The 23,334-nt window shown below is 37.1% G+C and overlaps 2 protein-coding genes across 2 annotated transcripts; one reads left to right on the top strand and one right to left on the bottom strand.

Moving 5' to 3' along the window:
* Positions 1-7,668: 7,668 nt before the first annotated feature.
* LOC143221216 (trypsin-1-like) lies at positions 7,669-12,984 on the top strand. Its single transcript, XM_076446707.1, has 7 exons — positions 7,669-7,737; positions 9,322-9,502; positions 9,869-10,031; positions 10,439-10,647; positions 11,193-11,395; positions 11,631-11,685; positions 12,869-12,984. The coding sequence occupies exons 1-7, from the start codon at positions 7,669-7,671 to the stop codon at positions 12,982-12,984; spliced, it is 996 nt and encodes a 331-aa protein (XP_076302822.1).
* Positions 12,985-14,934: 1,950 nt separating this feature from the next.
* LOC143221215 (soluble guanylate cyclase 89Da-like) lies at positions 14,935-22,160 on the bottom strand. The gene is made up of 12 exons (XM_076446706.1): positions 21,943-22,160; positions 19,831-20,024; positions 19,262-19,395; positions 18,794-19,030; positions 18,049-18,254; positions 17,864-17,971; positions 17,595-17,763; positions 16,520-16,663; positions 16,251-16,404; positions 15,940-16,049; positions 15,124-15,213; positions 14,935-15,045 (listed from the first exon to the last, which is right to left on the bottom strand). Exons 1-12 carry the CDS (start codon positions 22,158-22,160, stop codon positions 14,935-14,937), a joined length of 1,875 nt encoding a protein of 624 aa, XP_076302821.1.
* Positions 22,161-23,334: the final 1,174 nt, after the last annotated feature.

The following is a 23,334-nucleotide window of genomic DNA, read 5'->3' as shown; positions in this document are numbered from 1 at the left end:
CCGCCTCCTCGGACCCTTTCGTACACACGCGTCCTTCCACCGTTCCTTTCGTGGATCCAGCAGACTGGATCAATGTCACTTTCGTCACACCAAATTCTTCGCGCCTCCTCCCCGCAACACCTTCCTATTGTCTACCGACCAACCAACATCCACAGCTCGCGACACGCGAGTCACGATAATTCCAAGGGTTTCGCTTATCCGATGGATCGTAGATTGATGGGATCGTGGATTCATGAGATCGTGAATTGATGAGATCGATGGATCGCAAATCGGCCGAGTTTTGCGAGAATTTTGAAAAGTTCTCTAGAAGATCCAGCGAGGGATAGATGGGTCGATGGATCGCAGATCAGCCGAGTTTTGTGAGAATTTTGATGAGAAATTTGAAAGTTCTCTAGGAAATCCAGCGAGGGCTGGATGGGTTCAGGGAGTTTAAGAATTTTTGATAAGGGTGAAGAAGTGTTTGTCGAAGTAACGGGGTTATTCTCGATATTTAGATAGGTAAGAGATTTTACTGTATTTTGTGGATTTTCAGTAGGTTTAAAGTGTTTGGAAACGATTAACTTAAGGGGTGAATTTTGAGTGGATTTGGGAATTAAATAATTATCCGGTGAGAGTTTTAAATTTTTTAATTTATAATCGTCGAATTCAATGGTTTAATTGCAATACAATTTTAGATGCACGTTAATTTTATTCGTTGTATTCATGAATTGTAGTTAATGCAGGAAAGACTATCGTTACAATTTATTGCAATTAATCTTACAGTCGAAATACCGGAATAATAGAAGCTCTTTTATTACAGCATGTTTTCGATATATACGAAGCTGAAATGCTGTGTACAAATCTGAAGTATAAATTATAAATTGTATATATGTCACCACATTATTCCTATAGAAATAATTCTAATACCAACTGATAGTATTAAGTAATCGAAAATTTAAGTCAATTAACACTTTCTACTACACAATTTATAATTTATACTTCAGATTTGTATTCAGCCTCGTTGCATTTATTCCTGAATGATCCTAGTACAAATAAATGAACACCATGTGTAAATCAAGTCTATTTTTATATTCTATGAGCTAAAAATAGTAACTCCAACACACGTTCGCATACTTCATTTTCACTTATCATCGTCCAAAATCGAATTAAAAATAAAAAGAAAGAACATACGAATGTAGAGCAATTATCTAACTTCTGTGTCAAAATATCTAGGGTGTTACGTGTGCACGTTTCCCTATAATCTAGTAACTTGTCCTCGTTTCATCTGCATCCCTCGTAACGTTTCGTTCGCAAACGAACTCCAAACCGAACCCAGTGCTTTTATTAAACGAATTAAGCACGGTTCATCTCGAGACGAGGTTAAAGTTCCACGAAACTCTGAAACTCGGCGTCTGAGATTCTGTCGCGGGTCCATGAAACAGTTTCTTCCGATGCGTAGGCAGCTAAGGCCTTCCTAGGCGAGATTCTAAGAAGTTTGTGGCACCTTAGAGATATTACGTGGGTTACCGTTGCGGTTTGAAATCGGGTCAATGTAACAGCCGCTTGCCCTTGCTTACAGATTCGTAAGGCTAAGGCAAACATTTAACGAGCGCCGTCGTTAACGATCCTTCCATCTCTCTTTACACGGAATTTCAGCCTATCCGTCGGGGTGTTGTAATTCCATTGAAACGATCGTTGCGTCGTGTTTAGCTAATTACGCGACGCGTGTTGAACTTGGACCTAAACATCATCCAGATAATTGCTCGGCTAAACAATTCTCGTTATCTTATGTAAATTCGAGAAACTGTGTCAGAAATTCGTGGCCTTTCAACGGGGTCACCGCACTGTTTCGTGTGATTGCCTTCGGGTAATTATCTCCCGGCAGATTTCGATTATTTATGGCCGGCTAGGGTGGATACAGTAATTTAAAAAAACACCGATGTCTCCTATCGCGTGTTTAATAGATATTAACTCGCGTTAGATCGTAATTATGGGGATAGATTAACAGGGACACGTTAAAATAGGTGCTTGGTGGAAAAATGAATACCAAATTTTACTTTTGGCTGTTTAAGGTTACTCTGTAATTATTTTATAATTATTTTTATACATTAAGTTTGTATCTTTTGCTCTAAATTAATTATACTTAATTTGAGAGATTTTTTAAACGAAAACAGTGGTTTTGGAAAAATGGCTTTTTCACGAGAATTGCATCGGAAAATTCTGTATACTTTCAAAACTATAGAGACAAAGTATAAAGTTCTTCAATGAGAGTATGATCAACAAGTTATTGCTATATAAATTCGTTTACCTGGTACTCTTCTTTCCTCTCGAACTACTTCATTTTCGCTGCATAATCATCGTATCTTTGTGACTGGCAATTAACATTCGCTCGACCATCACATCCACGTAACCAAAATCCAACCACTTGTAGGTAAATCAATAACCACTGATTGTTACCACAACACGTAACAATTCCCGAATTACATTGTACGATATCAGCAAATAATTACACAATTGTAATCCCTCCAATCACCAAACACACGATATATAAATTTCATCAATATCACCAACCTAAACCACCAAAACTTTTAGACGAATAATTATCTCTTCCACAATTTAAATTCATCCAATCGTCAAACACTCGACACAAAAATTTCATCGATACCCACACTCCTGTGTCACGAAAATTTCTACACGAATAATTACCTTTTTCCTAATTTAAATTCATATAATCATCAAACACTCGACATGAAAATTTCATCGATACCCACGCTCCTATGTCACGAAAATTTTTCCACGGATAATTACCTTTTCCATAATTTAAATCCATCCAATCGTCAAACACTCGATATAAAAATTTCATCGATACCACGCTTCTATGTCACGAAAATTTTTACACGGATAATTACCTTTTTCTCAATTTAAATCCACCCAATTGTCAAACATTTGATATAAAAATTTCATCGATACCACGTTTCTATGTCACGAATATTTTTACATGGATAATTACCTTTTCCACAATTTAAATTCATCCAATCGTCAAACACTCGACATAAAAATTTCATCGATACGACGCTCCTATGTCACGAAAATTTATACACGGATAATTATCCACGTACCACGCGTGTATTACCAAACAAAAGAGATGGAGAGAGAAAGAAAAAAGGAATAAAGGCACTATCAATTTTACTTTCACCGAAATTAAACCACAAAAGGATAAATCGTCGAAAATCGTAATTTCAGCAATTGTTCCTCGCCGATTTCGCCGCGATTCGGCCGCGTCGATTGGCGTACCGTTACGTTCAATATCGAACAAGTTTCGCTCGTAATGAGGTTCCGTCATCTCGACATTGGAATTCAATTATTCAGGGTAAGAAACCGCGTGTCCCCTTCCCATTCTCCTGGTGTCGGTACACAGCGAGATGCGCGTATTTTGCAGTGAATGGGCCGGGGTATGGGGAAGACGAGCATAATTTACGGGACGAGTGCGAGAAACGCGAGTGTTGATTGGACCAAAGAGGCAAAACGCGAGCAACAGCAAAAGGATCTCGGTCGCGTATGCACGAAAGTGTCGGATAATTTATGCGTGTTCCAGGCATCTTTTAATGCCTCTGTCTCGTTTTTCGCTCGGTAAATTAATCGATCACGTTCCAGCTAGCGGTACGAACGTGCCCCGCGACCGCAATTTGAATTCGTGGCGCTCCCACCGGCAAAGAATTTTCATATTTTCGCTATGGTATTCGCTCCTCAACCGTCCTTAATCGCCATCCTTTTATTCCGCGTGGTATATACCGCTTATACAAGCATTTGGTAAAATATCAAACGATTCGGACGCAAGATTCTATTGAAAACCAATTTACAACGTGTCGTTTAAAATTCGCTGATTTCTTTGATTTTTTTCTCGAAGGACCGTCAACATTGGAAAATTATCGATGCGAAACGAAGTGTCATTGGAATTATTAAACCCGTCAAAACAGTGGGTTTGACTGTGCCATTGGGAGAAACATGCAGGTACTTTGAACAGAATTAATGTCGACTTTTATTAAGATAAAAACACGATTATACAGACCTATTTATCTTCATCGTGCTGTTTGAATTACGACGTTTCGCGGGTAACGTTGAACATATTGAATCGTGAAACTAAAATTAACCGATGCAACCAAAATTTAGTTCGATATCGGTGAAGAAAAGAGATCAAATTAAATTAACAATTCAATTGCGTACAAAGAGATATGTTTGTCACACGATGATACATTACGAGAGTTTGTGACTTTATTTCATAGAAAACGCGATCGAATTGGTAATAATTATTCGGTTATTGTTTCAGAGAGGCGTTATTACATGCGATAAGAGTCTGGTGGCTGGACGATGATGAATCTTGCCCGTGAAAAGGCCAGAAATCATGGCGACGATCTGACCCTGGCGATAAGTGTAAATAAGGCAAGGCTGATGATAAGGTTAGTCATCGAAGCAGACAATAAAGCGATGTCCCACCCGCATGAGGGTGCTGTGACCCATATACCTTGACCCACTGTCACTGGCTACAGGTGAGATACAATCCTGCGTCCTACATCATCTTATCTCATTTCTCTCGGGACGTTAACTAGACGCCTGATAAGACAGGTTACACAGAAATCCTCGTCGCGTGCGAGTGAGTAACGAGCAAACCAAAGAGGATACTCTGTCGTTTCATCGTTTACTCGCACTCTTCGTTTCGGACACTTTCCTCGAGCAATTCTGCGATGGCTGACGTAGCTGCTACGTGCAAGGCTGACAGGAACATCGGTATCTTCCTATTGATTTATGGAATTATTCGGTATCGCGGTATTCCTGACGGATTATGCTATTTGCTTCGAGGCATGTGGCTTGAATATCGAAATTTTTCTCAAACAGTTATGTTATTCTATTTCGTTCGTACAGAGACGAATAAATTTGATTTCTAAAGATTCGTGTGACCATGCTGGGAATTTTAAAGCGTTTCTAAAAATAATTAAAATTTGAAAAAATGTAGAAATTACTAACTTTGTTATCTATGATCAATTTTGTAGGGTGTGGATTTGTAAGGAGATCGAAGATATTAATGAATAGTGACCAGACGATAATTATTACTCCTTTCGGCAACGATCGTGACTTTTACAGAAACGAATAAGTCTGATTTGAACCGATTCGTGTGACTATGCTGGGAATTTTAGAGCGTTTCTAAAAATAATTAAAGTTTGAAAAAATGTAGAAATTACTAATTCTGTTGTCTATGATAAATTTTGTAGGGTGTGGATTTGTAAGAAGATCGAAGATATTAATGAATTGTGACCAGACGATAATTATTATTCGTTTCGGCAACGCTCGTGACTTTTACAGAGACGATAAGTCTGATTTGAATCGATTCGTGTGACTATGCTGAGAATTTTTTGGATGTTTGTAAAAATAATTACAGTTCGAGAAAATGTAGAAATTACTAACTCTGTTGTCTATGATAAATTTTGTAGGGTATGGATTTGTAAGAAGATCGAAGAGATTAACGAATTGTGACCAGACGATAATTATTATTCGTTTCGGCAACGATCGTGGCTTTTCGGCCAATCTTCGGCATGCAACTGACTATATAACGGACGTGGAATCTGGGTTTCAGTTTATTCGTGGATTTGACATCGGATCAGACATGTGGAAGTTGGGATGGAGGTGTACATGGGGTATAATGTGGTATCTACTCACACTGTACCTTATTTTTTAATTATTTATTACAATTTATTAGCACGATATATAATAGTACATGAATAACTGTCATGATGTCACTTGAGATTACAGATATTATTTAGATATACAAATATGATTACAAATAACAAAATTTTTATATTTCGTATTCTATAATAATTAAATTATTTTAATTAAGCTTCCGAGGTTATTTATTTTCATTACAGCAGTAGGTATATGTTATAAATCAGTGGTTCTGTTGAAATTACTTTTCCTGTCTTACTTATACGTATTTTGCAACTGATATTGCCTTAAGTTGGACTGCAAACAGTCGATATACGACTTCCATGTGTCATTTTTTTATATTTGTAAACTAGCAAAAAATTCTGCACTGCTTCAGTGCAAATGGATTTGCGTATTTGTGCACAAACAAAAGAAATTTATAGCTACCGGTTGCATTAGTACACAAGGCAAATGTGATTCGAACTTTCCTCATTTAATGGACAAGAGTTTTTCACAATTAATTTACCTTTATCTGTATTGTTTATATTCCCTTCGATATTTTCAGTTAATATTCTCAAATACAAAATATTCATCCACGATTGTAATGAAATTCAGAAACTCATCAATGGCCTTTACGTAGAAAAAGCTATCAATCGTTTCATTACTCTTCTTCGCAAGAAACAATAGACGTTTTCAAATATTTCCTTCTCGCATCATTTATATCAAACACTGGATAAGAATTCTATCTCGCACACTGAGTGATTATTCGTTAATATTATACAATTCCAGGAAGACCAGCTCCGAAACCACGATTGTCAATCCGCCAGAGAATTCCTCGAAAGTTCTTCTTAAACACCTATAAAACAGCAATCTACAACCAAAGCAGTACAATACCCATCTAAAACTTGGAAACCGATTTCTCGTCCAATTCCATCAAACTTTTCCCTCATTAAACCACAGAATTCCCAACTGGTACCATTGATCACACTCCCTGACCTACCCAATGCGACGATCAACCCCGAAACTGACTCCGCTTCCGCAGGATATTAAAGGGGTCCTCTCGATTCGAAGATACGCGACGAATCGGCACGAGCTGAGATCTCGATTCTTTCACGACGAATCGGCACGAGCTGAGATCTCGATTCTTTCACGACGAATCGGCACGAGCTGAGATCTCGATTCTTTCACGACGAATCGGCACGAGCTGAGATCTCGATTCTTTCACGACGAATCGGCACGAGCGGAAATCTCGATTCTTTCACGACGAATCGGCACGAGCGGAAATCTCGATTTTTTCACGACGAATCTGCACTAGCTGAGATCTCGATTCTTTCACGACGAATCGACACGAGCTGAGATCTCGATTCTTTCACGACAAATCGGCACTAGCTGACATCTCGATTTTTTCACGACGAATCGGCACGAGCGGAGATCTCAATTCTTTCACGACGAATCGGCACGAGCTGAGATCTCGATTCTTTCACGACGAATCGGCACAAGCGGAGATCTCGATTCTTTAACGAAGAATCGGCACTAGCTGACATCTCGATTTTTTCACGACGAATCGGCACGAGCGGAGATCTCGATTTTTTCACGACGAATCGGCACTAGCTGAGATCTGGATTCTTTCACGACGAATCTGCACGAGCGGAAATCTCGATTCTTTCACGACGAATCGGCACTAGCTGAGATCTCGATTCTTTCACGACGAATCGGCACGAGCTGAGATCTCGATTCTTTCACGACGTCGCTCGTCGACGCTGTAAATTTACATACAGCCTAAATTCTCACCGCGACTGCTCGCCCGTCCGTTATTCCGTATAAATAAAGAAGTGACGAGCCTGGCGAAGTGTTGTGTGAAAGTGTACGCGGCGTTGGTAGGAAGCGTAGATCGGGCCCGATCGAATCGGTTGCTCCCTTTTATTCGGCGTCCGAGCGCCACGGAATTCACACAGTATTCGTTTCGTGCGTGGCAAGAGTGCGATCTTCGCGATCATGTGCATCCGCACGACGCTATGCGTCGCCGTCGTGGCCGCGGCGGCGTGCGCCGTTAATTGCCAGGAAGTAAGTAACCGTAAACGATTGGATTTATCGAGTCCAGGAAGACGGGGTGTGATCGACGCGTGATCCAGATCGCGTGTTTCTTAACGTATCGTTCACGAGTAAACTCGAGATTTCGTTTCGCGTTAGATTTTTTAGATAATAAAGCTCGTCGAGTTGTGTCTCATTTGTTACGAGAAAGAAATTTCACTTCCAAATACGAAGAAATAACCGGTGACGTGAGATAAACTCTGATAAACTGATCAATGATGTGTTAACTCTGACCTCCACGTGTGTACGTATGCACATGCGTGATTGTTCCGGTTTTGCTAATCCGGAAATGACACAGCAGGTCGAAGTGTAGTATGGTTTGGTGTCAAGATCTCGATCGGTCGATCTTCGTCGCTTGTATTTAAAATTGATCTTTATTTTTAACGGGATGATCACGTGTGGATATATATGTGAAGATTATTAAGGGAAATGAGATAAGTTACTTGGTGTTTATCAGTAATTATGATAATCATTGAGTGTCTGCCGCTTTTTGATTTTTATGATGTTTCTGTTGATAGTTGGGTATTTTTAGGTAATCTATTAGGTTCGGAGGTCACGATTTCAATTTCTTGGACATAAACTCGAAGCGTTTGGAGATATTGGAAAATTCTGACTTATTTCGAATATTTTTGTGTTTCAAGAGTTTAAAAAGAACGTGATGCGTAAAATATATTGCGAAGATGATTGACAATTTAAAATATTTTCTAATATTATTTGTTTCGTTTATTATTTATACGGATAAATTTGAAATTAATAAAATCAAGAAATGAAAAGTTCGTTACACTTTTCTGGGCTTAATGAACTCATTCCCGAGGAGATTAAGGTCATTTCATAAAATTACCAGGGGCTGAATAATTGATTTGAATAATGAATTAAGAATGGTAGAATGAAATTCCTTTTTCTCCTTTCTTTTTTTCCTCCTGACCAAGTTTAATCTTACGATTAATTGCAAGTTCTTAAGTGAGGTATTAGAGGTAGCTTTGCAGATTGCTTTTATGAGAAATGGGCGTGTAGATTTATAATATGTAATCGTGTGTCTTTGCAAATAGATTAAGGATCTTATAGCATTTATTAGGTGTAATCTTTTTCCGTTTTGCATGCGTAATGAGCTTTATATTGGGGACACATAACGGAGAGATGTGAGATGCTAAGATCGATGCTCTGCGTTTCTGAAATCATAAGATTTCAATACCTAGAATTCACATGTCGTTGAATATTTACTAACTTTCGCGACGTATAACATAATTTTTGAGACTCGAACAAATTGGCGTGGAATTCTAATTATTTAATATTTTTTACCATTTACAATTTTTGATACCGACCCCAATATACTAACTCCTTTCTACTTTATCAATTATACAAAATATAAAAGAAAGTTACAACAATTTATACTTGAAATTATCTTAAAGTTCGTTTCAAGACGCGAATAAGCTAAGATATTTCACGTTTTAAAAGTAAGTTCCCATGTAAAGGTATAAAAAGTTTGTTCCAAGATAAGAATCCCAAATATGCAATTTCTGCGTGCAAGAAAATAAAGAATAACGTGAACATTTGTAGATAAAGTCGCCAGAAAACGGTAACTTCACTGTAATGCAGTTTAATACAATTGGCGAAGCTGACAAAAATTTCTGGGCGTGGTTGTATGGTATCATATCCAACGGTGGATCCTCAACAACAACGCCCACGACAACCACTGAACTTCCAAGACCAGTAAAACCGGAAGATTGTTTACCTTGCAGTAAGTCTTTTTATTTTACGTCACGACATTGCCTTAAGTATTAAGATGCTATCAAGCTCGAGATAAATGGCATAATTATACGAACTTGAAATAATCGTATAAAATTGCTGTCTCGGCTATTTTTAGCCTTTTATCGACGAATAAATATACAGAAGTATACACTATTTTTGGAGATCGATTCTCACAATTCCTTACTTTATCGCGAATTAATTTCCCAAATTATTTTGGGAACGATAAATCGATTAATAAAAATTCCAATGAAGCAGTTGAAATAAATCGCAAAGCAATTGTAAATTTAAATTCGTTATCTCTGCTTCGCTGAATGAATGGTACTCGATGAAATTGACTAAGCACGTTATCTTGTAGAATGCGGTTTGACGAACACGCAGAGACGCATAGTAGGCGGTGTTGAGACCCAGGTTAATCAATATCCATGGATGGCATTAATGATGTTCAGAGGACGATTTTATTGCGGTGGATCGGTTATAAGTTCTCGTTACGTACTGACCGCTGCGCATTGTGTCGACAGGTGATTTCGTGTTTCAATTACGTATTCTACGCTATCGATCTAGCAGTTTATTATGTTAACAACAATTACGCAATACGTGTAACAATACCACAACATCGTCGGTATCATTGCCACATTAACAGCTAATATTAATAACAAGTGTAGAGAAATTAGACGTTATTACGAAACGAAAGTAATAAATAAAAATCGAAGTCGCATATACAAATAAATAAATAAGAAATAATTAATAAGCAATTAACAAATCGAGTCGCGAGTAAAATTTTCTATTGTTCGTTGTTATTCGAATATATATTTGTCGATATGAACGTTTACCTTGTAATAATGTGTGCATAATGGTATCGAATCAATCGATTACGCTATTGATATCTCGGACTGTAGTATATGCGAGCCATAAATAATTGGAACAGGTTCGATCCTAATCTGATGTCGGTACTGTTACTGGAGCACAATCGCAATTCCACTACAGAGGCAGAGACGCAATTATTCCAAGTCGAGAAAGTGATCAGGCATAGCGGTTACTCGACGTACAACTATAACAATGACATCGCGCTCGTCAAACTGAAGGACACCATTCGATTCGAGGGAAAGATGAGGCCTGTTTGCCTTCCGGAACGAGGTAACGTTCTAGATGCTGTAATATTCAATAGCGAAATTGTTTCGCGCGTGACATAAATCGCGAGTTCGTTTCCAACCTTCCTCGATGCTTATTCTACTTACGCACATTTTCATTCTCGGATTTAAATCACAATCTTACAACATTCTATGCTAAACTTTGATAAGAAGATCAAAGTAAAAATTCCATCAAACAGAATTACATAAATAAATATTTACTTATACACTTTCTTAAAGAATATTATAATCAATAAAAAGCAACATCAAAGGAGAGAAAAAGATATAAAATAAATACAAAAGTGAATGGTTAGATCGTATCGTGATACTATTACTCGTCAATTGATTATATTAAAATTAATTTTATTTATTAATATCTAAGATGTTTTATATTATTTTCAATTATGTTATATCGGTATTCCGCGCAATTTAACTCGAATATGATTTTACTTTACCTGTTTTTAAATTTCACTCGCACCTAAGAATAGACGGAAAAGAAGGGTGGAGTAATTTGCATTAAACTGAAAAGCATATTAAAATTTCATCTTTCAGCGAAAACTTTCGCTGGGTTGAACGGGACAGTAACAGGTTGGGGGGCGTTGGCAGAGTCTGGCGCCATATCGCAAACTCTACAGGAAGTCACGGTTCCGATTCTCACTAACACCGAGTGCCGCGCTACTAAATATCCGCCGCGAAGGATCACGGACAACATGCTGTGCGCTGGTTACAAAGAGGGAAGCAAGGATTCGTGTCAGGTAATCAACCACAAATTCCTCTCGTCATTACCGTTACTATTAACACTTCTCCGCATTACGACACATACAAATGAAATCATTACATCTTTGTACATTTGCATTTACACGCACGCGTGCACCAATCTGTGCGTACATATATATCGCTTCTTAACGTTAAACAGAAAAAAACGTGGCGTTCAAATTAGCGGCTTCTTTCTATTTTTTTTTTTGTTTTTTATCTTTCTTTTTTTATCAGGGAGACAGTGGTGGCCCCCTTCACATCGCCAACGACAATACACATCAAGTAGTTGGTAAGATTTGTGCTATATTGCTTGACAATAAACAGATTCAGCGATGAGAGAGATATAAAGCGAATTTTTAATTCGGTCGGGTACTAAGATTTCAAAGGTAAAATGTTTTTGACGAGGAAAGAGAAAATTTGGATTCTATATGACATCGAAAATTTGAAGAAGATATGGAAATGATAAAATTAGAAATTTATTATACGAAAGTAAAATTGGAATGTTAGAGTTAAGTGAGTTAGTAGATTTCGAAGATAAATATTTTTTTGATATTAAAAGTAAAGGAATTTAGAATTCTACGTGATATATGGACGATACGAAAAGTATGAAATTTTTAATTCGTGATACAGTGGATCGAGTATCAGGCGTCAGTGGGTTTTACAGATTTTTCTGACAAAAGCAACTCTGAAAGAACTGTATCCGATATTTGGAAAATAAGAAAAATAGAAGTTTTAAAATATAAAATTACTAGCTATATTAATATTATACTTTTTCATTGTTAATGAAAGTTTAGTTCATTTATCAAATCTCAGTGACCGAGGAAAGAATTCCTCAAAATAGTCATTATCCAAACCTTGTCCTTCTCTTCGTAACATAATTTTATAATTTCCTACTTCTTCATGATAAAAGCAAGATCAGATCAACTATCAAATATCAGTGACCAAAGAAAGAGGAATTCCTCAAAAAAGTCATTTTCCAAACCTCGTCTTCCTCTTCGTAACATAATTTTATAATTCGTTACTTTTTCATGGTAAAAGCAAGACGAGATCAATTATCAAACATCAATTACCAAAGAAAGAAGAATTCCTGAAAAAAGTCATTTTCAAAACCTCATCTTTCTCTTCGTAATATAATTTTCTAATTTCCTACTTTTTCATAGTTAAAGCAAGATCATATCAACTATCAAATATCAGTGATCGAAGAAAGAGGAATTCCTCAAATTCCACATTTTCCAAACCTCGTCTTTCTTTTCGTAACATAATTTTATAATTTCCTGCTTTATAATCCGATAAAATTTCCAGCCACGAATACATTAATCCGAGGTCGATCTCGTATTCTCCGATATACCTCTGGAATCTCTTACAATTCAGAACATACGTTCGTTTAGTACACGACTGAATTAAACCTCGCGTTGTATCCCGGTGACTGTTCTAATGAGAAATGAATCTACAGTGTCGCATCTAATTCGCAGGAGTCGTATCCTGGGGCGAAGGATGCGCGAAGCCTGGCTACCCGGGCGTTTATAGCAGGGTGAATCGTTATCTCTCGTGGATAGGACGCAACACCGAGGACGCGTGTTACTGTTAACGTGAAATCACGCTGGTATTTTTAGACTCATCGTCCTGACTGAAAACTCGATACTCGTGGCCGTACAGGTCTATTTTTCGAAAGGCCAGAAACTCGTCCTCGCGGAATATTTCTTCCTGGAATGTAGGACTCTTTGGTCGATTCGTTTTTTATATTTTTTTACACCCGTCCTTGGACCAGACAGGAGGACAAGCCTGGCATATTTGATTTCGTCGGTCTTTCATATTTATTTCTCGAATAGCGCACGTATAGATTAGAATACGTTTCCTCGTGACCACGAGAGGAGTTAGCTGGCCACGCGATCCGTTATCCTACGTCGATGCAGGCGAAACAATTGAAAGTTAAGGCACGTATCGCGCGTCCAAACGCGACTCGTAACATTGAACGTACGAGAAAGAAAGTCGCCTGGACTTTCTCTGTTTCTTTCCACTTGGAATTTCGGTGAAAACTCACGTAGACCGCTGCTCCCGTCGAGCTTTGATTCGTCACGACACGAAGGTATCAAACGCCTTTTGCGTGTCGTTTCCATCGTTCTCACAAGCGTACAGTGAAACGTCGATCGTGTATCGATCCGTTAGAACTCGATTCGAAGGGAAACTTCGATCGTCGATCTCTTGGATAATTCGAATATTCCCGGCAAATTGTGCGTGTAACATTCGACGACGCTTGACTTGTAATTCAATCGTAACTCGTTCGTCGAATCGTACAATTTTACTGCTTTATTTATTCCCGCGTGGGAGACGAGTTATTTATTTTGTTATACGTCGAATAAAATTGCTAGAAATTTCAAACTCCGCGGTCTCGGAATTATTTAGTATTGCAGGACGAAATTGCGAAGGAAAAGTTGCGGAAAGGCAAAGGAGAAACGGTACGCAGAGAAGAAATTGCGAGAGGAAATGTAATTCAATCTGTTACCGCTGTATTGTGTTCATATTTAAGTTGAAGATGGAATTTTTATTCCATTACCTGCAGTAGAATTCTACGGATTTAAAAGTTCGAGGTTCCAGGATTGCTTGTAATCGCGAGGTAAGACAGTAGCAAGAGCTAAGAACGAATTACAGAAATGTAGACGAGAAGCGAGATGGGCATGCGAACAGAGGAAATGAAAAGGAAGGGAAATATCGTCAGAGAAAGGATACAGGGAGCAATTGGGAAAGCTTAGCTCGACAAATAGTCCTCTGAGCCTACGAGATACAGCAGTGAGACAGTAAAGTAAATAAGAAGGAAGAAACTGAGTGGAAAATAGGGAAAGTGGAAGAGAGGATTTTCACTGAAACTTATTCCGAGCGAAGGATTTGGTTCTCTCTAAGACTGCTTTTATCAATCGACGTATCACTGTGCTCAACATCTATACTAGCTGTATTTAAATAACCCGATAAAATCTATGAACAAGGAACACTTAAGAAATACTCGAGTGAACGTATATCCTACGATTATTCACGAACTATGATATGTCTACAACAGCGATTTTCAACCTGGATGCCTCACAATTTTCAAATCAGGCAATATCTGACTAGTTAGATAGAATATTAGAGAATGTAAAAAAGAAAGAAATAAAATTCGATATAAATATCTTAGCGTGTTAATTATTTTTGTAAATTGCGATTAAGTTTGATTAAGAAATCTTCTTTCTAATTAAAATACTCAGGAAAGAAGCTACTCGAAGGCTGAGCAATTTAACGCGTAATCTTATTTGCTGGTAAATTGATTAAAAATGTAGTAATTAATTTATACGTTTCGTGAGATGAAAGAGGTTGAAAATCGCTGATCTACAACGTCATCTGTATCTTCATAAAGCTAAAAACACTCTCGATGATCCTCTATCAGTGTGTCAAATGAAATGATCTCGATTGTTCCTAACACTGAAACGATAGAATAAAACCAACCACTGAGATTGGATCACGAAGAAGATTTAATTGGTAAAATTCGAAACCACTATCTTTTCGTGTGTTAAATATCAGTGACTAGAAGTCCTTCCGGTCTAGCGGTTCTCTCCTCCACGGTTTTAACCTCGGTTTCTACTTTGTCGGACAACCAATACGTTTCCATGTCACCCTTACCCTGCACGGGACAGTAAACCAGCGAATTATACGACGTGATGGGTGGGAGTCCCTAAATTAAACTTTTTGCGATACGAACCTTGACCCAAACCAGTCCGCGTGACTCAACGCGATAGCGATCCAGTGGCAATAACGCTTTGGTATCCGATGAGATCTGCACCCTTCCTGGCTGGATGGCGAGGATGTTGAAAGCAATGTAAATTCGACATAATTGAATCCATTAAACGGGGATAGGAAGTGAAAGGGATAGCAACCTTTATTGCTTTTAATTTATTCCATAAGAATGCTACGGGATGGGATACCATGCGTTGAAACTTTCAAAAGTAGAATGATCATTTGAATTCTTAGCATACTTGTACATTTAAACATCGAATTGTTATATAAACGTAGAATTAAGAAAATATAAATCCACGTTATTAACACTAGGTTTACGAATGTTTTTGTATACCTATCTTTATGGGGATGTTCGAGATTTACGGGTAAAGAAAACTACGTATTTCCTTAAAAAATAAGACTATGAGTTTCATTTAAAAATAATTACGATATTAACAAACTTAATATAAATTGTTTAAATCTATTAATATTGTATAATTTGAGTAACTCACTCGTCAAATTGACGGGTCCTGTAAATCTAGTGTTAACTGAATGATTATTTTAGTGTAATATATCAATTTGAGATTCTATCAAACTATTTATTTCTTTTTTATTTATTTCTGATTTTGTAGATAATTTAAATGAATCTGTGTATGTAAATATCAAGGTAAGAAAGATGTTCAAATGAATCAGTTGCGAAATTTCCCATCGGAATGTTCAAAATCGGCTGATTAAAGTCGATTTAGTCATTCTACTTCCCTCGATATTTTCAGTGAAATCTGAGTTGAATAAACGAGCTTACCAAGCTGGTTGTCTGCATCCTAGAAGCAGTATTCACCGTGTCACCGAAGAAGCAATATCTAGGTAGTTTGATGCCAACTACACCTGCTACAGCTGGTCCAGAATGGATTCCTAGGAAAGTGGAACACACTTGTACGCGATTGTGCTTGCTCTTGTCCAATCTCTCGGAAATATTTAAAAAAAGGACCGTCCTCCGCAGGAAGATAAATCCAATTTCGTGGAAGCAGAGGGGTAGGCGGAGTAGAAAGAGGGCAGCGGGACAAAAAGCACAGAGAACAAAGAGCATTCGAAATGAGTCTCGCGCTAAGTTACCTATGCGAATTTGTATATCAAGGCCAGATGGTAGCTTAAGGGATCGAACGTGTTTCAGCAGCTCCAACGAAACGTCCGCGATGTTCTGTGCATGATTTTCCGTCCTATCCGGTGCTCCACTGGCTGCCATGTAAACTCGGCCAACTGTTTCTACCTGTTGAAAGTCGTAAAGCTGAAATACTACGCGTAACAGCGTCTACAAAAGCATCGGGCCAATACTCCGGGCGATTCCTTTTATTCTATTCCGCGTTTCGCAATGCCACGCTTACTTTGTACACGTTGAATTCGTCCATCAGGGAGTCGAAACACGAGAAAACAGCGTTCATGGACGAGACAACGTCCATGGCGCCTTCGATCGTCGAGTAGTCGAAGTCGCAAAGCTCGCAGAACAACACGGATATAGATTCGAATGACTAGAAAATCAAAAAGAAAATAAATTAATTCGTCGAGTATTACGACTTGCCTCTTTTCGATGCTAACTTTATTAATCCCTTGTACTACGATTTAATTATGAAGGATACATGCATCGATGTAGTATTTCATTTTATTTAAATACTACATAGTAGTAAAATAAGAAGTAGTGAAATAAGTACTACATAAGTATTTATTTCATCTGTGGTAAACTTGGATACAAATTTTAGAGATTCCTCGAATTTTGTGGATATTAATCCTTTGCGTTACACGATTTTTTTTCCTTACAGAAAAATAGTAATTAGAAAACTCTCTGTCACAAAATCGATGATATTTTTAAAACGGTAAACAATAAATCGTATACAAATTAAGACGTAGAATTATTTAACTTCGGTAACTTTAAATTTGATACATTAATTAACATTGATCTCCAAAATTTGATTAAACGGGGACCGAGGCTTGCCTCTCGAGTGCAAAGGGTTAAAAAACATAAAATACGATTATATAGTTTATAATCGTAATATTTGATACGAATTCGCGACGAGTCATAGTGCAAAAATGTTCGTTTGAAATTTGTAATCCTCGAGTCTCGTATTTACACAATTGTTACGAGAGCGAGAGCTAGTTACATTGCAGCAAGTCTCTTCATTCGTACGATGCGTATCAGTGTATCAGCTGACCTTGAAAAACGTAACTGCAATGCAGGCGAAACATCGTGCTATAATTTCAACTGAACACAGCTTGCGTTCAGAAAGTGTAACATCGGAATTCCTCTGCATTTCGCATAGTTTGAAACTTAACTAGCAACCAGAACCAATTACAATAACATTCTTATAACTCTACCACAAGCAACGACAGTGGACGTAACGTGAATTAACGAAAATTGAAGCCGTAAAGGATGAGAAAATGGTGGAAAAGAACGTCGTGAAATACCTCGCAAGTGCTCAAAGGGCTGGCGCCAGCTCGCAATCGATCTGCGACCGTCTGAGGGATCATAGAGTACAAAAGCTCGTCGCTCTTGTTCTTCCAACGATCCAGCAACGCGTAGCTGTTCTCCAGTTCCGTCGACCTTTGCTCGGCCCTCTCGCACATCATCTCCAATCTATCATGACACGATCAAACACAAATGTTTCACCATGTCTCGTTTCGTCAATGATATATTCCAATAATAACAGAAAAATTTCGGAAAAGCGACATTATACCTTCCGCAGTGTTGCCAACCAGCGAGCACCAGCTCTCGACTAAGTCCGTGAGGATTCAGGTCGTTCAGGTACAAACCCATGTTTAGCAATTCGTCCAGACTGTTAATTCTGTTGGATGATACTTCTGTTTAGCTTTATTTTGCCCTCTTCCGTCTTCTTTATCTTGTTTTGCTTTGACAACTTACAAAGGGCTGCACAGGAAGATGATCGCCTTGATGTCGTCGATGTATCTCATTTGGCCTTTCAACAATATGCTCCTAGCTCCTTGGCTACCTCGTCTATCCAGTCCTGAACTGCTGCTGCCTGCGATGTTGTCCGAGTTTGAGGAACCGCTGTTATCGTTCGATCTCATCAGCTCCAGTTCGAACATCACCGAGTGTAAGTAGATCACCTGGGTATGTACCAGGTTAACTCGTTACTTTGTGGAGGAATTCGATGAATATGCATGACGGTTAATGGCTGACTCGTTGATGGAGTTATTAAACGATGATTGATTATGAGGATGAATGGTCTTGTTGCGAAGATGGGCGAGTAAGAGGATGAACTTTGCTTGAAGAGCTATCAGCGTGAAGTACCAGTTGAACTGCGATCATCAGGTGACGAAGCATTGCGGTTCTCATTGATTAATGTGTTAGAAAATATCTAGAATGATGGCGATGACAGTGAATATTGCAGGCAAAATCAAATAAATACGAAAATAAAATTCTTCTATTTGGAATTGTTAATCTTCAAAATCGTATAACGCAGAAAATGATTGAATTGCTTTTTTAGATGTTGGATTAAAACTGGATTTAAAAAGAAATTTGACGCGGATAGGACGTATTTTTTTGGTAAAGAATATCTTCGTCCTTTTATTCCGGAGAAAATACGCGGAAATGATGGTGGAAATGTGACGCTTTCTCGTTTATTTGCCATAAAACGGTCCCTTACGTTTCCCCACGTGAAAGATATCCCTTTAGGCCTACGCAGCTTAAAAACATCTGTGACGTGCTTATTCAGAATGGACGAACTGCCACCCCATGCTTGCAGCAATTTATCACCGGCTCCCAGTATTTGCATGTCCGTGTTGATCACCACTCCGAATGGGAAAAGACGTAAAAGAAACAAGATTGACACTGGAGCCAACTCGCGACCAAGCGGAGTTTTCATTCTGTTGTTTTTCGCGATCTGAGGATGTGAATATGAATAACTATACACTTTAAATTGAAAATTATGCAAGTGTCAAAATCGCGAATGATTAAATTGCAATATAGAGTGAACGTTATTCGATACTGAAAATCTTATATCGAAAATATTACAAATATTCAATTTTTGTATTTCATTTTTATATATAAAATGTCTTAGACAACTTTTTTTTAACGCAAATGACGCATGATTTTTTTTTACATAGCTACTTACGTATTCACGATTGTCAAAATCGATTCTAAATTTAACCATTACGCTTCTGGACCCAGGGATATTATTCGAACTTCCTAACACTCGTATGGATAAATCTGTTTCATACAGTTCTTTTGCTATTTGAAACAGCTGACCTATGGAGAAGTATGGACTAGTGAATATTTGATAATTAAAATAATTACAGCTAAGCGATCGTGTTGCTTTTATAATATTCCGATGAATATATTTAAAGTGAAATTAAAAATTAAAAAGGAAAATTAGATAAATATATTCTTTGATTTCACGTGATTGATGGAATAATAATTAAACGTGGCACTTGTAAATTTATTAATTAATTTATAATTTAATTTATGACTTCAAACGTTTCTCTAGAATATTTCTACAATTATATCTTTATAATAACCTGGTAATATGTAATTTTAATTTTCATGTAAATGAAGTACTATTCTTTCGCTTTGATAATGCAAACGCATACATGGCAACGAATAAATTAAAAGAGGGAAGTAATAATTCAAAAATTGCAAACGAGAGATGCAGGAGAGATATTCGCAAAGAACAAAATGTCTTACCCATGAAATAATGCGTGAATCCTTTCCTAGTGCTTCGATAGACTAACACTACACCCTGTGGGTCTATGTGCGTAGTGTACATCGAAGGACTTTTCATTTTTGGATACGTGAATCTCATCTGCATGTGAATATTGTCGACGCTTTGTAGAAAGTCGCAAAAGTAACGACCCGTGGCTTTTATCATGCAGGCGTATCTGTTACAAAGGTAATAATTACCGTTGAATTTCGTATTACGAGAATCCCAGTTTTACTTTCTGAAAGTTTGGATAAACGAAAGAGACATTGACGCAAAAAAATTAGACCAACTACACATTCCGAAAGAATATCTTACCAATACTAGCATTTCTACAAAAGACTCACCTACTTCAAAAATTCTTTTACCTCTAATTATATTAAACAATTTCATCGACTATTTAAATTATTAGAAATAACATTACGGAATATTTTACGTTAATAGAATGCAAATTAAAAGCATTATCCCCAGTATTAAAACTGAAAATTCAATAACCTCTAATTTCAATATTAAATAAAAATTCAATATTTATAATAAAAATAATAAACAATACCAATAACACATACATACTAACGAGGGTAATAAATGGTATAAATAATCATTAAAATTGTCGCTATTAATTACAAACTAATAAATCGAAATTTAATATTTAATATTAAGGTTAAAATGGAATTTTCTTGCAAATGGAATTATTTTATTTGGAACAATTTGCGAGATACCATCGTATAGTATTTCAAATTTACAATCTGCATTGAAATTTTTCCTGTTTGGCATTCGGATAATCATCCCTCTTGGGACAGGGTGAAACTGATAAGACGAAGTACTACTCGATCCGACGTGAGCTATGTCACCGATAAACCATAATTCAGACGATCTAGCAAAGTCGTCTGCAGCGTTTTATTTTCAGTGACTGAGAAACGAGCACAGAGGGACAAACTTGAAGCAGACAATATGCCATTCGACTGGTCGAAGAGTGGTTCGCTAATGACCCCAAGTGGAGTATCGATTCAGACGCAATGAAACATTAACTGAAGCTTTTAATGGGACTTGTATTCCTCCCCGCTGGTAATAATTAATTTCTACATCACGTACTTCTCGATGTATAATGGTAATTGGACCGTTTAATTAGCGAGAGCCTAAATCCAATATCGCGACATGAGCTCAATCCAATCAGCCATGTGTTCCACCATCGTAAATGAATACTTTGACTTTATCCGCATTTAAACGTCACGTTTATTCTCTTAGACCAGCTAATCTCGTAATACGAAGTAATTACGCTTACAAGAACTTTTATTCTTCCTATATACATCCTTATATACACTTCCCTTACTTCGAATAGCTGAGAATTACCCGCCACTTCCTTTATTCACCTCTACCTCTGGAGCAGAGATTTTAACCAGCACGAATTTTTACAATTCTAGGCGTGTTACGAAAATTAGTCTCTGGTGGTATAATATACAATGATAATCGTTCGATTTAATTCAAAATTGTATAGATACTTTGTTTCTTTTGGTATATTGATTAAAAATAAAATGTAATTCTTGGTATGTCGCAGCATTTAGGGATCAAATTTTACATATCATTGAACACTACTTTAAAATAATGTAAGACGATTTTATATATGCGAGATAAATAATTTTTTGAACAAAATAAGTTCCAGAGGTAAAGGTAAGGAAGTTCTAAAAGTAATGCAAAATTGTTTCATACACGCGAGATAAGTAATTTTTTTTTAAAAAGTGAGTTCCAAAGGCAAAGGTAAGGAAGTTCTAAAGGTAATGCAAAATTGTTTCATACACGTGAGATAAGTAATTTTTTGAAAAAAGTGAATTCTAAAGATAAAGGTAAGGAAGTTCTAAAGATAATATAAGATTGTTTCACACACGTGAGATAAGTAATTTTTGAAAAAAGTAAGTTCCAAAGGTAAAGGTAAGGAAGTTCTAAAGGTAATGTAAAATTGTTTCATACACGCGAGATAAGTAATTTTTTTTTAAAAGTAAGTTCCAAAGGTAAAGGTAATATAAGATGGTTTTATACACGTGAGACAAATCATTTTTGAAAAAAATAAGTTGCAAAGGTAAAAGAGTGTAAAATCCACTTACCCTAGGTTGCTAAAAAATCGAACGAAGCATTTCCCGAAGAATTGCATCACGTCATCCTTGGATTCGCCATTGAACTCAGCCAAGGCAGCAGCTAAAGTGGTCATAAGCTCATCAGGATACGTCTGTCGCGTGTTGAAGACCATATGCTTGCAGTCAGCCCTTTCCAGGATCTGCAGCCACACTTCCTCGCCATACTCTAACTGTAACGAGGATTTCATTGCGCTTTCAGTCTTAGCGTTTTTCCACAAACTTTTCCGGTTTCGTTAGATTACTTTCCATATTACTTTCGAAAGCACGGTTCTACATTCGGCAGATTGCGTTAAATCCGTCGAGAAATTGAAGGAAAACGTTATTCTGGGTTTCGTTTCATCAAAATCGTCGCTCTTCCACGTAATATTACATTACGTTCGTGTTAATGAATAAAAATGAAAACGACGGGAATAAAAGCATTCGGAGAGAGATATTTTTTCATCGTTGAATGCGTTGGAAATAATAGAATTGTTCATTAGCATATGAATACCATTTTTAGACGTACTATCACACTTACAATGGTTAAACAGAATTGAATAAAGGTTTCAGTATCTTGGAAAAGTTTCCTTTCGTTCCTAATGGTTTGGAAGTAACAATTTTGCATTTTAAACTCTAAACAGAATTCTAAAATATACTATACTAATTTCAACGAACGAACAAAAATCGAGGAAAAATTTTGTTTCACTGCTTAATGGATTGGAAATAATTGAATTATTATATGAATACCGTTTCAAAGTCTACTAACACGCTTATGCGAGTGAGTGCATGAGAAGGACCAAATAAAGGTTTCAGTATCTAGGGAAAGCATTCTCTTGTTGTTCAATGGAATGGAATTAACAGGTTTGATATTCGGATTATCATACCAGTTTCAAGATCTTACATTTGACGTTACGCACTGTTATATTTACGTTAGCGAAAAGATAAAAATGGCGAGAAATTTTCTTTTGCTACTCAGTAGGTTAATATTGTACTTACATAATATTTTATTCAGGCATATTACAGAGGGAAAGAGAAATTTTATTTCGGTGCTAATGGGTCGGAATTAATAGATTTGTTGTTTAAACTAGGAAGAAAGATATCTCGGCCTCAATATTATTATACTTTGCCCACGCAGATTTTCTCGCCACCGGACGATTGATTTCCGATAAAAGTAGCTTAGAAACAGTGAGAAAAGACGATATAAAAGGATAGAACGTGTAGCCGTCTCTATTATACTCCGGGGAATATTTTCTCCCTTCATACTTCCTATTGTTCCATCGTCACGGAAGACAAAGAGCAAACTATTGTGCAGCTCGTGCCGCCATTCACGAGTAATGATTATGAACTAAGCCGATGTTCCATATAAAATTGAATGCTTCATGT

The sequence above is a fragment of the Lasioglossum baleicum genome, unplaced genomic scaffold (genome assembly GCF_051020765.1).
Source record: "Lasioglossum baleicum unplaced genomic scaffold, iyLasBale1 scaffold2074, whole genome shotgun sequence".
In the NCBI taxonomy this organism is placed as follows: Eukaryota; Metazoa; Arthropoda; class Insecta; order Hymenoptera; family Halictidae; genus Lasioglossum; species Lasioglossum baleicum.
This window is presented reverse-complemented; position numbering and strand designations above follow the sequence as displayed.